Source organism: Poromitra crassiceps (assembly GCF_964638095.1).
Source record: "Poromitra crassiceps genome assembly, chromosome: 2".
In the NCBI taxonomy this organism is placed as follows: domain Eukaryota; kingdom Metazoa; phylum Chordata; class Actinopteri; order Beryciformes; family Melamphaidae; genus Poromitra; species Poromitra crassiceps.
This window is the reverse complement of record NC_139624.1, coordinates 99,430,468-99,445,981: the sequence shown is the minus strand read 5'-3', so window position 1 is coordinate 99,445,981 and position 15,514 is coordinate 99,430,468. Positions and strand designations below refer to the sequence as shown.

At 47.3% G+C, this 15,514-nt stretch overlaps 1 protein-coding gene across 1 annotated transcript in view; it reads left to right on the top strand.

Moving 5' to 3' along the window:
- Nucleotides 1–15,514, top strand: part of gli3 (GLI family zinc finger 3) — a 180,169-nt gene that overhangs the window by 144,746 nt on the left and 19,909 nt on the right. Inside the window, exons 6-10 of the mRNA XM_083632157.1 lie at nt 114–269; nt 5,441–5,642; nt 8,455–8,674; nt 9,885–9,998; nt 11,951–12,091. Of these exons, the coding sequence (XP_083488283.1) occupies nt 114–269; nt 5,441–5,642; nt 8,455–8,674; nt 9,885–9,998; nt 11,951–12,091 (833 nt within the window). The remainder of the gene's footprint in view (nt 1–113; nt 270–5,440; nt 5,643–8,454; nt 8,675–9,884; nt 9,999–11,950; nt 12,092–15,514) is intronic.

Genomic DNA, 15,514 nt, shown 5'->3' with positions numbered 1-15,514 from the left:
CTATGGTCTTATCTGTCTTCTCTTGTTTTCAGTCTATGGTTTTATCTGTCTTCTCTTGTTTTCAGTCTCAATCTCTCCCTCTCCTTACCTTGTATCCTCTTCTCCCTCCCCAGCCCCCCACACAGGTCTGACTACAGCAGAGTATTACCACCAGATGGCCCTGCTGGCGGGCCACCGAAGCCCTTACGCCACCGACCTGCTCCCCTCGGTGGCGTCCACGGCCGGCGTCGGCAGCACCTTGCACATGGAATACCTGCAGGCCATGGAGAGTAAGTCTACGCCCATATACTGTAGCTGATGTAACATGGACACACACATTGGCCCGTTTCTAATCAAGTCTCTCAGAGTAGACTGCTGATCCAGGATCGCCAGCTAGCTTTCCACGACTGTCACATAAACTAAGATAATATGAGAGTCAAAAGTCACCCGCAGTCAGAACAGATGTTGAGGTTTTGGCTAACCTGATGCTGCCAAATGGTTTGTTTTCACATAATGGGAACTGGTTTGGGAAACCGTTTAAAAGGGCAAGTACATAAAAAGAATACCTGGCACGTGATTGGTTGAACCATCTTGTCAATCACGTCTATCACAGGCTCGCTTCTCGTCACCGTCACACCTAAATCCTGCCCTTGCAGTAGCTGCCTCTGGATGCTGATTGGTGCAAACCACCGGTGGTTCAGATTCAAACCGATAGATTGGGGTGTGGCCAGATGGATTTGTTGTGTGATCGTGATCTTGTGATCTTGCACGAATCCAGCTGCCTCACAAGGTTACTTTTACACTACCAGACAAAGGTTTGGACAGAGGTTTGGTTTCCCTAGCCTGGTAAACCAGCCGGTCACGTGAACTCACATTTCATTTCTTTCTACCAGACTGTCTCACCCAGTGTTTGCAGTGGGCGGGTGTACTTGCCTTGACAGAAAACTCCTTCAGCCAATCAGCGTTGGATCCAGTCAAATGCAAATCCACTCGGGAGAACGACGAAAACATATTTTCTGCTCCGCTGTTGAATACTCCTGTACTTGCATAATTGTTGTTATTGAGTCTATTTCTGCAATAATTGCACTTTATGGCTGGTTAAACTCGACGACGTTGGCGTTACTGCTCGAGGTGGACAGCCACGGAGGCAGCCATTACTGTTTTGCCAGCAGCCTTCCTGATTGGCCGGTTACGATCTCAACGACAAGGCGGGTCGCTGATTGGTTAGAGCACTTTGTAATTTCTGAAAATGATGGTCCGGTAGAACGAAATTAAATGTGAGTTCACGTGACCGGCTGGTTTACCAGGCTAACTTTCCCCCACATTTTAGGATAATAGTAGAGGCATCAAAACTATGAAATAACACAGCTGGAATTATGCAGTGACCAAAAAAGTGTTGAACAAATTAAAGCTATCTTATATTTTAGATTCTTTGGAGTAGTCGCCCTTTGCCTTGATGGAGTGGCAAAGGCTTTAGAAAGAAATTCATACATAGGCATCAACTTCACTATTCACATGTCTAAGAGCCAATTTCAAGTATTTAGGCGTAAGCCAGACATCAAAATTAAAAACAGAACATTCAATCAGGTGTGTCCACACACAACAGCCATATTACATATTTGGTGGATGCTGTTATCCAAAGCGCCTTATGGTGCCATGACTGCCTGCATTTTTAGCATGGATGGCCCCAGTGGGAATTCAACCCTTAACCATGGCACTAAAAGGCACATTCACAGTAGGCCTACACCTAGCATGTGCTATATATAGATCAAACTGCGGTCCAACCATGCCAAGGAGGGAGCTGCAGCTATATTTTGACATGATTTAAATGAGCTATTGTCTGTCTATGTGTTGGGCTCAGGACTGTGTGCAGAGTGCTTATGCTAATGAGTTATTTTAAAGTGTAAATATGAAATTAAACGCACAGTGAATCTTAGGAAGGTCAGACAGCCTCACCCCGCTCCCTTTGATGAGAATGTATTTAGTCAGGCAGACGCTGCTTTCATGGAAATCCGGGTTGAAGTTCCCCCTCTCCCTCAGAACAAACTAATTAAAACTAGCCAAACTTGTGCGGGTATCAGAAAATTAATTGCTATTAAGTGGGAATTGGAATGTCCCACCATTCATCACTGGAGAAATCCTTTCTTCTGTGTCACTTTTTAAGATTAATAGACTGAAACAAAACAATTAGGGCCAAATTTCAAGTGGAGATGCCGGCTCCTCGCTTAAAAATCGCCTGTGATCATTGCTAGTAATAACTCATCATGTTTCAACAATGTGTGTTCCACGCCTGAAAAATTAGCACTTTAAAGCTTTGTGGGGTTTTAGAAAAAAAACATACAAAGAGCAGAGTGTATCAAGAGGCTTTCACTAATAACGTGCTCTACCATGTTACGTTACGGCGGCTATTTTAGTCGACTTCACGTCAATGTAATTAGCTTCAGAGAGAGCCGGGCTAATGAAACAATGGGCCTGTCCTGCCTATTTGTGCCTTAATGGGCTATTGTCTGCCTCCTTACTGCCTCATTAGCACACATGCACATGGATCACCATGCTAACATCAGTATTTAGACTAGAGTCTTTATTAGTTCATTTGAATTTCCTTTAAAAAAAATTCTCCTCGTGATATTAGAGCGTTTTCCTTATTAATGCATTCAGTCGCAATTATGTTTGAGCTTTGTTTTAAACACCGAAACGCAACTTTCATAACAACATCCCGGTTAATTGTATTTATGGATTATAGTTATGCAGTCTAATTAGTAGATTTGCAATAATTTCACCTGTTCAGCAAAAATCTAAGCTAAACAACATCCATAAACAAATAGTGACACATCATTTCTATGTTTGACATTAATTATAATTACACTCATTATGAGAATTAGGATTATTGCCATCTTTGATTTATTTCTAGGCATAGTGCCTTTACATCTGATATATTGAAATTCTGTACAGGGCGATACTCTCCCTGTGTCCCTTCCCAGCGCCACTGTGATAGCGTCCCCTCTCAGGTGGCCCCCAGGTGCGTCGGTGAGGGTTCAACTCCGGGTTTGGAACCGGCTTTTATTTCCAACGCCGCCATCAGTCCGGCCTGCCTGGACCCTCCCTGGCCGTGTGAATTAATGACGCGCCGCCTAACCAGCCATCCCGTCCATAAATCAAGCGGGAAATTAGAGGGACAGTCCTGCTAGCTCTTCTCTCTCTCTCCCCGGTTGGCCGATTTATCATTTGGGCTGTGCATTAATAAACACCAACTCCCAGGAGGCTTAGCAGTGATGGGACGCTGCCCCTCCACCTCCCTCCCCCCCCCCTCCCCCCCGACTAAACCCCCTTCTAATTCGCCACAAGTGGAGGCTGTCCCTCAACACTCGCGTGGATCCACCTTTTTAAGTTAAAGAAAAGTGTTTGGGTGTGTCCAGAAGAGGCACAGGTCACCAGCAAGGTAGGGAGAGGATGTAGAAGATTTGGTGTGGTTTATTCCAGGAATATAAGGTAGATAGGATAGGATAGGATAGGAGAGGATAGGATAGGATAGGATAGGATATGCAGCAAGATGAGTGATTCTCAACTTTTTTCATAGGACCCTTAATTTAGTATACTGTACATTAGAGCCACAGACTTTATTTGAAGAGATTTTGTGAGAATATTTTTATTGTCTGATATGATTTTGTCCAAAATTCCATGACTGCCTGACTGTATTGTAAGCAGATAGAAACTATGATCAAAACAGCCATTGATTCTACATTCTCTAATTGTATTAACTTATTATAAATTAAATAATGTTGACGTTGAACAATTCATCAGTTTTCTGGGGACCCCCTGGGAACCCCCCTCAAAGACCGCTTGGTGGTCCCCGGAACGCACATTGAGAACCACTGAGTTATATGATTTGTGCGGGAATGAAATAAGTGAAGAAGCAGACACTTTGTGGAACGTCACGTGACGAACATCTACTGCATCGTGCGGTGCAATGGCGTGAGCTCAGGGATTTGTGTGTATTTCTGTGTGTATATGTACAGTATGTGTGTGTTATTGTGTGTCCCTGTGTGTATTTCTGTGTGTATTATGTATGCTGCCCCTCTACCCCTCCTCTTCCTCACCAAGGCACCAAAGAGAAAAGGCAGCTTTTCCATATGGGGCTACACAGCAATGACAATGTAAAGGGGGTGTTCCTCTCTCCATACAGCATGTACTCTAAACACAGGCCTGTGTATGCCAGAACAGCACTGCCACCACAGAGGCACGCACAGTCACACACACATTGATACACACACACAGTGATTACCATGTGAATGGAGCATTCTGTAATCGTTGGATGTGTCAAACGAGAGATGGAGTATTTACGTTTGGGAGACGGATGGATTGTGGGGGCCGTAAATATGTGTGTGTGGGGGGGGGGGGGGGTTATCGGGGCTGTGTAAGCTGGTTTTGTTTGCCTTTATAAAATAACTCAAAATGTTTTATTTCCAAGTCTTGAGTCACAAAGTCATTGTGTCAGTTCACGCACAAAGCGCAACATCCCCTCAGCGCTTTCCTCTCCTCCTTCCGTCTCCCTCTGTTTCTCCCTGTCTGTCTTGTTTGTGACATCTCCATGTGAAAAGACAACACAAGTCATCTTTTAATCTCTACCCATGGCTCATTGTATGTGGGGAGAGAATGCTCTTTCCCTTTCTGCCTTTTACTTTTTCAAAAACCCCTTTAGTCAACACTGATTGCATTTGAATAATGAGTCAAATTGGACTTGATTATAAATATTACCATACACAGTCAGAGCATTTCTCTAACATAAAAGACATGTTTTCTCATGGATGAAATGCAAGCAGTGCATCAATTGACAGCTGAGCACTCATTCAGTCCAGCCTTTTGTGTTATGATTGACAAAAATGTCATCTGTTAGGGTGAGAGTAGCTTAGGATAAAAGTAAAACAAAACAATCATGTATAAACCAATACATCTTTTTATCACTTTATAAGTTTTTAGCATTTTCTTTTTTTTTTATATAAATTTAGATGCTCCAGAAAGACAGAATGAGTGAGCAGGTTCAGTGTTTTTCTGAAGGACAATTTGAAAGGACACATGGCTGTCAATGGACTCCGGTTTCGACCCTGTGACCTTTCAGTTACAGAGCTTTCTCTTTATCCACTGGGGCCATCCTCCTCTACTCTAACATCCTCCTATCCCCTCTCCTCCTCTCTCCTCTCCCTCCTCTCTCCTCTCCCTCCTCTCTCCTCTCCTCTCTCCCCTCCTCCTCTCCTCTCCTCTCCTCTCCTCTCCTCTCCTCTCCTCTCCTCTCCTCTCCTCTCCTCTCCTCTCCTCTCCTCTCCTCTCTTCTCCTCTCCTCCTCTCCTCCTCTCCTCACCTCTCCCCTCATCCTCTCCTCTCCCTCCTCTCTCCTCTCCTCTCTCCCCTCCTCCTCTCTCCCCTCCTCCTCTCCTCACCTCTCCTCTCCTCTCCTCTCTTGCAGACTCTCGTTTCCCCAGCCCCAGGCTCCCGTCTCGGCCCAGCAGGAAGCGTCCTCTGCCCATCTCGCCGCTGTCTGAGCACAGCTTTGACCTGCAGACCATGATCCGCACCTCGCCCAACTCCCTCGTCACCATCCTCAACAACTCCCGCTCCAGCTCCTCCACCAGCGGCTCCTATGGCCACCTCTCTGCTGGAGCCATCAGGTACCGGCCGGACGGGCTTTTGTGTACCGGGTGTTTAGAACTGAATAGAGCCTTTTCACAGCAGCCATTTTGTGTCTGAAGGCAGGGTAAACACAGGTGTGACCAATAACATTAATGATGGTTTCCAACTTCCATTCCATTTAGGCCTTCCAGTGCCAGACATGTATTGACATGAATTGATGTATTTATTACTTCACCTTTCTAATGGATAAGCAGTAAAAATTTCAGTACATTTGAATCAGCAGCAGTCAAATCCAAGCATCCAGTTGATCCTGCAGTGCAGAGTCAAAAGTTTCACTTCCTGTCCGTGTGTCTTTCAGGTGCTTTGACTGACTGTGTTTCTCTCCAGGGATGAGCACATGTCAGTTGTAAATCAGACAGCAGGATCTCTCCTTGAGGAATATCGTCTCTAATAGCATTGATTTACATTTCTTTACACCGCACACTTAAAAACTGAGTGCGCGTGAGCTCGTCAAACACGGACCGCGCTGTGCCATAGAAAATGATTACCGAGGTCCGGACCTCGGTGACCTCACAGCTGGCTACGCCCGTGGTCCATGTACCACCCGGAGGTTTGCTTCTGGGCCGGATGTGGCCCGCGGGCTGCCAATCGCATGGGCCTGCTGAACCGTAGTATCACCATGTAAAAACACTGTGTTTGTCAGCATGTGTCTGTGTGTGTGAGAGAGAATGGGAAAGTGTGTGTGTGTGTGCGTGTGTGTGTGAGAGAGAATGGGAAAGTGTGTGTGCGTGCGTGCGTGCGTGCGTGTGTGTGTGTGTGTGCGTGCGTGCGTGTGTGTGTGTGTGTGTGTGCGTGCGTGCGTGCGTGCGTGTATCATCATGTTTGTGTATCATCCACGTCAAAGCCCCTTGTGGGTGATGATCTCCCAGCCAGCCAGTCAGCCTGCGTTCCTGGCGGCAAGTGTCAGTCATGCCGCACACCTCATGGAAACATCACATAGATCACGGCGCCCGGCAGCACCAGAGAGCGGGCGAGGGAGCCAAAGAGAGCGAGGCAGGAGCAAGAGGCAAAGAGCCATCGCCCCACCCGGCACCCCGGCACCCATTGATCAGCGATCTGTAAGCAGAGGCTGATCCATCATGTCGCGCGCACCGGGCCACTGTGGCCGGTGACAGGACCCAAATAGCACCAACAGGCTGATGAGTGATATGACAAGCGGATGGGCCCCCAAATGTGTCTCGGCCCATTGATTTCCACTCGGCCGGTAATAAGATCAGCAGACATATGGCTCCTCGCACTGAGAGAGCTTTCAGGATGAATGGAGGGCGCACGCCGCCGCTGTCCAACCACACAGATCTGTGTTTGTCTGGCGGTTTACCTGTGGTTTACAGAAAGACCCCAGAGGAGGGTCGGTGGCTTCAGGGATTTTTAGTATCCACCACAGTATCAACAACGCTACCTTAGGTCCAAGGCAGTGGTGCCGTGCAGGGTATATGCAGGTGAAGGCAGTGGTGTAGTGCAGGGTATATGCAGGTGTACGAGTATACCTACTTGTTTTTCAGTTGGTGTTATATGGGGTATACCTACTTCTAAATCCCCTCTGATGCACAGGGCAAGGAGAACCCTCGAGATAAATCATCTCGTTTTCCAGGGTGTAATGTAGCTATCTATTGTTTGATTAACTGTAAGTAAATATTGTCTTTAGCTAAATAATTTGCAGCGGTGCAGCGGCCTAGCATATTATATTTGAGACTAGTTCAACTGAATAAATATAGTCATTTAAAAAGTCTCCTATAGACAGCCATGAGTCCTGTAACTTCTGAATACATACACTGGTCTGTTTAACAGAGCCACATGGAGGCAGGAGTCGCAGACAGAGTTCAGGTAACTCAATGCGTGCAAATGAAGAAAGCTCAAATCAATGAAATCCTGGTTTTGCTAAAGATGTTGTTGATGCTATGTCAGAGCAATGTGTTTATCTGAAATGATCAACACCATTCCAGGTTAATGATCCTTACTTCCTGAAGTCAAGTAGGAGGAGATTTGTGACAATGTGCAAATACTATTGGCCGATTTTTGGGTGAACTAAATGTGCAAGAGTAGTCTCTCATGTCACTGTTTATAACACAGGGTGTTTATCCTTTACTTTGGGGGGGGGGGGGGGGGGGGGGGCATACTTTAAGAGTATACCCACTTCTCCAGGCACCACTACACGACTGCTTAGGTTGGAGGAAAATAAACTGCAGATAGTGAGGGAAAAATCACAAGGCATCCCCAGTTGCAGTTACAGCAAAAATAATTCTGCGTTATTTACTATACGACACACTCCAGATTATTTATCATGGCTATCATTTTGCCCAGTGGAAGAATGACATAGTACCTTACACAGAGCACATGATAATTCACTGTGTGTTAACAAGCTGAACATTCATTGGCAGGGATTTGCCGGGAGCCCCGTGGTTGCAGCATTACCACACCATCTCCTGTCAGATTGTCCTCAGGGATGAGGAGCTATCCAGAACAATCCATTTATTCCTGCCTCATTGCCACGCTGCCACTGATGTTTTAATACACTGCTTCTCAACCTGGGGTCCGGGGGCCACCTGGGGTCCTGGAGGGCATCCCAGGGGGTCCCCAGCACACTGATGAAGTGTTAAAACTTCATTATTTCATTTACAAGAACAATTAAAGAATGTAGAAGAATGACTGTTCTGACCTCTAATACCTACCTACGATACAGATAGTCATAGAGTTCTGGACAAAATCATATCTTAACAATAAAAATGCAGTGTATGTTACCCCCCGTACGTCCGCTCAACCCTTGCCTCTTCCCTCTGACCACACCCCCAGCCCGGCGTTGAGCTTCGCCTACCCTCCGACCCCGGTGGCTCTGCAGATGCACCAGCAGCTGATGGGCCGGCAGCCGGGCATCGTGGGCTCCGCCTTCGGCCACAGTCCGCCGCTCATCCACCCGACGCCGGCCTTTGCCACCCAGAGGCCGGTGCCTGGCATCCCCCCCTCCGGGCTCAGCGCCAGCGAGCGCTCGGCGGTCTCCAACGACTCCTCGCAGGTGAGAGCGTGCCGCGAGACGCCCGTGCGATTCATCATCACAGGTAATAGATAGCGGTGCCGTATGCCAGCCACGTCTCTGCGAAACGGAGCGCGCCAACGTGGTACAGGCAGGCCCCCCCTCCACGCGCTCGTCTCCTGGGAGTTTCCGCCTACTTGTGTTGTCTCTTGTTTTTTTTGGAGCCGGAACGTGCCTGCAGCAAACAACAAGGGGCTTGTTAGCATAGAATCCCACTGCTGACTCCATTAATCACTAGAGAGAGAACAGGGATAGAGAGAGGGAATATTGACATGGATGGATGGATCGGAAAGGGCTTTTTCTCTCTTCCCTCAAACCGTGCTGTATGTGCGGGCCCACATTTAAAGTAAATATTCAATTTTTATTACCAATCCTCCCTGCTGCTTCCTGCAGCAGCTAGAAGTCTGTGTTACCGAGAATGAGGCCTCATTCAAATTGTGCACACACCAAAATTGCCCTTCCCTTCTCCTGAATAAACAGAATATTGCTTTGGGACCACATCCCAATCTCATGCGTTTCTACAAAGATAGTAGGGCAAATATAAACAAATATGTTACATATCACAGATGCTGATAGGTTCTCAGCTCTCTCACAGTATCCTGTGAAAAAATACCAGCATTTCAGGAGCAAACATTTTCCTGGAGAGGCCAGGAAGGACACAAAGTCAAGGAAACCTGCGTCGTTTTCCCCGAGCAATCAAATCTGCTTGTTAATTCTCTGTCTTTTTTTCCGGTGAGCCTGGCGTTTAACAAGAATTCCCCCTGGGCTGAATTTAAGCCAGGGCCAAAGTCAGGTCATCCAGTGGTTCAGTGAATGGTTCATTGAATTGGTTCATTGAGTTTGTTTTAATTGCCATGATTAGGGTAGCTAATGTGATATACTGAGCAGTGTACTTTTTCATTTGCACAGTTAAACAGGGAGGACACGGAATCAGATATTGTGGTTCAGCCGTGGTCATATTGCCTGATTGATTTATTGCTTGACTGATTGATCGATTAACTAAATGGTTGATTGACTTATAGAATGTGCCAATGTAAAAACAACACATAGATAAGCGTCATCACACATGTATGGTTAATAAAACTATCTAAAGAGCCTGTTTCTGACATTATCTGTAAATGCGTGTGTCCGTGGGAAGCTTAACATGATCAAATGTAAGTTTTAAATGTACTAATATTTTCTGTTTCCTCAGACCAAACCGACGAGTGAATCTGCGGTGAGCAGCACAGGAGACCCGATGCACCACAAACGCTCCAAACTGAAACCAGAGGAGGAGCTGCCCAGCCCGGGGGCCTTGAGCGTACAGGTGAAGGTCATTTAGAACAGAGGACATTGAGCTTGTCCACAGTATCAACAGTATCAAATATGTGCTTCTATTTTTTCAGCTATTTTTAGTTATTAAACTGTTTTGGAAAACTCTTCCTATTCTGGCAGAAAGCAACAGATTCCAGAGCGGGCAGTAAATCCCAGAATTCACCAGCCACTTCAACCATTTTTCACAGATTTGAGACTAGAATGATAGCTTGTTGCCTGCCAACGTGGCTGCAGGAATACACAGCTTACCAGCCATATTTACCTGCATTTGCCTGTTGGCTGGAGTTAGTTCCCCACCCTGCTCTCTGCTGTTCTCCACTTTCGAAAGCAAAGTATTCCATTGATCTTTAGGACACTAGGGAAATTGTTTTCTCTTTTGTTTAAAGGTAAATCACCTCAATCAAAAAAACTACCTTTTCCTTTTACCTTTTATCAATCCAGATAGTTTTAGTGTGAATTACCCAATTTTTATCTGCCTTCACTCGGCATGTGGTGCTCAAAGCAAACATTTTTATTTTTTTTTACATTTGAAAAACTCAACAGCAATGTCTCTTTCCAGAAATGAACCCATTACTCGAGATAATCCACAGACCTTGTTGTGAGCAGTTTCATGTAGGAACTATTTTCTTTCGACTAAACTATAATGTGCCAGCTACAGTAGCTGATGATGATGTTTTTCAAATAAATTTTTTTGTCGCTTTGAGCACCACAAACGGAGTGCCATCTCGTTCCATTGTGTTCGAGAGAAGGCAGACATCTCTATGGCCGATATCTCCAAAACTCAGGAATTCACACCAAAATGATCTAGATGGATAAATAGCATTAGAGGTAAGTGGGAAATACATATTTTTGATTTTGGAGTGAACTGCACCTTTAAACCAAAGAGAAAACAAGTAACAAACGAGTGTCCTAAAGATCACTTTTTGTCCCTTTAATCAAAAGTTTAAGTGGGTAGGGAAAATGAGTGTGTGTGTGTGTGTGTGTGTGTGTGTGTGTGTGTGTGTGTGTGTGTGTGTGTGTGTGTGTGTGTGTGGTGTTGTTGGAGTTAGTATTAGGCTGTGATGGAGCCTGAGGTGTGTGTGTGTGTGTGTGTGTGTGTGTGTGTGTGTGTGTATGTGTGTGTGTGGTGTGGTGCTGTTGGAGTTAGTATTGGTCTGTGATGCAGCCTGGGTTGTGTGTGTGTGTGTGTGTGTGTGTGTGTGTGTGTGTGTGTGTGTGTGTGTGTGTGTGTGTGTGTGTGTGTGTGTGCGTGCGTGCGTGCGTGCGTGCGTGCGTGCGTGCGTGCGTGCGTGCGTGCGTGCGTGCGTGCGTGCGTGCGTGCGTGCGTGCGTGCGTGCGTGCGTGCGTGCGTGCGTGCGTGTGTGTGTGGTGCTGTATTAGTCCAGACCAGCCCTGCTCCACTCAGCCATGTAACAGTGACAGTGAAATATGTCTGTGCTAATGGAGCAACCTACAGCAGGAAGAGGGGGTTAGATTCCTGAAATACTGGCCCAGGACCTGTCGTATATCAACCCCAAATACAGAGCTGGCCTTTCAGCACTACATTTCCGCTCTCCAGACTTTCTCTCTCCCAGCCAGCCAAACAAGGCCAGACTCACACGGGCACCGTGGTTGAGACATGGAACCAAATCATGTGCGGTGGGGGAGATGAGGGAGAGAGGGAGGCATTTCTTTGGCTGTGCTTCCTACATCTGAACAAATATTTGATGGCGGCTTTAGATGGATTGGATGCGGGGGAGAGAGAGACAACTCCTTTTGCTTGTTTCTCTGCATCCCGCAACCCTTTACATTACACTACCTATGTTCCACTCAACAGCCAGCACAATTTATTTTCCTGGTTCCCGGTTTTAAGGGCAGCATTACTTCTCTGTGCCACCTGGTGCATTGGTTGTTAATCTGAAAATGAATAAATAAAATGAAATAAAATAAGATCTCTTTCTCCAGGACCATCCAGATGGGATGACCCTGGTGAAGGAGGAGGGGGACAAGGATGAGAGCAAGCAGGAGCCAGAGGTGGTGTACGAGACAAACTGCCACTGGGAGAGCTGCTGCCGCGAGTTTGACACGCAGGAGCAGCTAGTACATGTGAGTATTCAGTAGTACAAACAAACAAACAAGCAAACAAACAAACAAACAAACAAACAAACAGACAAACATACAAAACAGTCCAATAAATTCCAATTCCAGTGGAGAACATTTGATTGTCCCTGTAAATCTGCTGTCGGCAGCTTTGCATGTTGGTAGCTCCAAATGGCAGCAAGAATGAACTGAACAATTTGCTGTTAAGTTTTGATTCATCACTTACGCACCCAACCAGAGAATTTCCTTTAGGCAATTAGGGCGAATCTCCATGGTCTCAATTGAGGGGAGGAGCCTGTACTCTCTCTTTTTTCTCACTCTGTCATTGAGGGGAGGAGCTGCTACTCTCTCTTTTTTCTCACTCTGTCATTGAGGGGAGGGGCTGCTACTCTCTCTTTTTTCTCACTCTGTCATTGAGGGGAGGGGCTGCTACTCTCTCTTTTTTATCACTCTGTCATTGAGGGGAGGAGCTGCTACTCTCTCTTTTTTCTCACTCTGTCATTGAGGGGAGGGGCTGCTACTCTCTCTTTTTTCTCACTCTGTCACTTTTTCTCCCCAATTGGACTCAGCCAATTCTCCCTGCTGTCCCGGTCGTTGCTCCACCCCCTCCACTGATCTGGGGAGAGCTGTAGAATAGCACATGCTTCCTCCGACACATGTGCAGTCGCCAGCCGCTTTCACCGGCAGGACGCAGCGTGTGGGAGGATTATGTTATTCCCCCCAGTTGCCCCATCCCCATCCCCATCCCCATCCCCATCCCCATCCCCATCCCCATCCCCATCCCCCGCCCCCAGTCCCCCCACCCCACCCCACCCCGAACAGGTGCCCTGATCGGCCAGAGGAGGCACTATAGTGAAGCGATCAGGACTCATACCCCACCCGCAGACACGGCCAATTGTGTCTGTAGGAACTTCTGACCAAGCCGGAAGTACCGCTGCCTGAAATTGAACCCGGGTATCCGCGCTGGTACCTCTACACTACCCAGATGCACCCGGGACGCTATCCTCTTTAACACAAAACACACAGTAACTATTATATAAATATTTCTCTAGGTTTGTATGCTGTGAGTATTTTTCCTCAGTATTTTTCCTTGAGCTCAGTGGATCCCAGCAACATCGACTGAAGCGATACTATTGTGGACGGTGCAGGCATGGCATGGTGCCGTAACCCCTGCCCTGCAGCGCAGTGCAGCGGGCTACAGTGCAGTGAGAGCTGCTGCTGCTGCAGGCATTGACTGATACACTGCTGCTGGATTCCAGATTGGATGTGGGGCCGGTGGTAATGGACTCGAAGCCTGCTGAGCACGTCTCACAGCTGAACCGAGCGCTAACCGATTCGGCGGCCTGGCACCGAGCCTCGCGGGGTCTGGATGCTGCCGGACCGAATCTTGAATCCGCCACTGCCTGGGAGATGGATGGCTCTCATGCTATTGTGCCTAAGGGCCGTTGCTTTTAAGCTAAATATTAATGACATTATGGTCACGTCTGCCTCACAATGCCTAACACTTACACTGATGCTATTAGCTCTGCTGCTGCTGCTGCTGCGGCGGCGGCTCTCCCCTGTGGCCTCTGAACTGTTTACCAGGCAGCTAACTGAGAGCAGACTCGCCCTCTCTCCCTCTGTGAAGTTGGAGAAGTGGTGAAAATACACCAATATGATGCTGTGAACAAGGGACACCGAGTGAAGCACACATATCCTCACACTCTCCAGTACGGAATATATAGACAGACAAACACACACACACACACACACACACACACACACACGCACACACACACACACACACACATCTGATAGAAAGATCCTCGGCTCTCCACAGCTGTCTATTTGCCGTCTGACATTGCAATCCTCAGCCGCGGTGGTAACCCCTATCTATAATTGATATCCTCAGCACGGAATGGGCTGCCTCCCGCGTTTGAAGGGCTCTGCTCAAAGGTTGAGGATCTTGACAACTTCTTGCCCCTGTTTCAGCTGGCAGGGGGAGTTTAGGAGGCGGGCGGGAGAGGGGGGCTGGGTTCTTATTAGAACACATCCTCCCCCCGCCCCCCACACCCAATATAGAGGGGGGCTGGGTTCTTATTAGAACACATCCTCCCCCCGCCCCCCACACCCAATATAGAGGGGGGCTGGGTTCTTATTAGAACACATCCTCCCCCCGCCCCCCACACCCAATATAGAGGGGGGCTGGGTTCTTATTAGAACACATACCCCCCCCCCCCCACACACACACACACACCCAATATAGTCACGCCAGGTGGCCATCTGAGCAAAGTAATGTCCGCCCATTCCACCACATGCACTATCCAGCCTAACCTTCTAATCAACGGATAGCCGTGATTGCCATGCCAGGCAGATACCAACAAAATCCTTATTAGTTTTCAGTTTTTCCATCTTTTTTTTTCTTTTTCTTTTTTTCGGAAGGGGGGGGGGGGGGGGGGGCAATTTGACTTTCTGATATTGCATTTTATTTCTCATTTTCTATGCACATGCAGATATGGAGAGAGATGCCAATAAAAGTCTTCGCCTACAGAATCCCTACCCTCTAATTCAGCAGAGCGGAGGAGAAAATACTCTTATCTCTCCCCACCCCCACCCCCCTCAGTAATAGGATAAGTACAGTATTTGGACCACAGTGGCTCTCCTCACACTGCGAGCGAGGGGGTTGTTGGAGAGGAAGGGGGGATTTCCATATAAGCAAACAATGGTGCGTCCCCTCCCCCTGTTCCCCTCCCCCTGTACGTGTCTTCTGAAATGGCTTTGGAGAGAAAACGTGATGAGAGAATATAGCGGCTTCTGCTTTGGGTTTTCAGCAGTAAGTTAACTTCTCTAGCAAAGCAGGCTTGTCGCTCACGCGGATATATGATCATATTCCGCGCTGGCAGTCTTTGATTTAAGCTATGAAAAATGCAAAAAAAAAAATTGATTGCTGTTGCAAAGCATTTCCTCCATGAATGGCTTTTTGAAGCATTAAAAGTAACGGTTGCGTCGGTTAGAATATCCGCCTTTCTTTTATGTTGTTGTTGGCCTAATTTTAGAATTAAGCCTGCACGCACCACCCTCATCGCTTTTCCGCCTTGTTCAAAAGCTCTCCTGCTGCGTTGTTGATGCGTGTTTTGACGCTCTCAAACGTGCTCTCACCATGACATGCCACGGTGTTCCTTTATCATCACGCGTTTAAGCGCTCTCGGTGCCGGCGATAAGATAAGCATCGGATCTATGCAATTTAGCTCACTTATCTGGCCTACCCAGTCAGCAAAAGCGAGGCGGGTGTCAATTTTAGGTTGCCCGTATTTATTTTATTTATTCCTCTCTCACCAATCACTTAGTACATTTCAGCCCTGTACCTCTCAGTCTCCCTCTCCACTCCTCTCATGCTTTGCTTCCCATTTTTGGGCATACACACACATTCCCTCTCTCATTTGCTCTTTG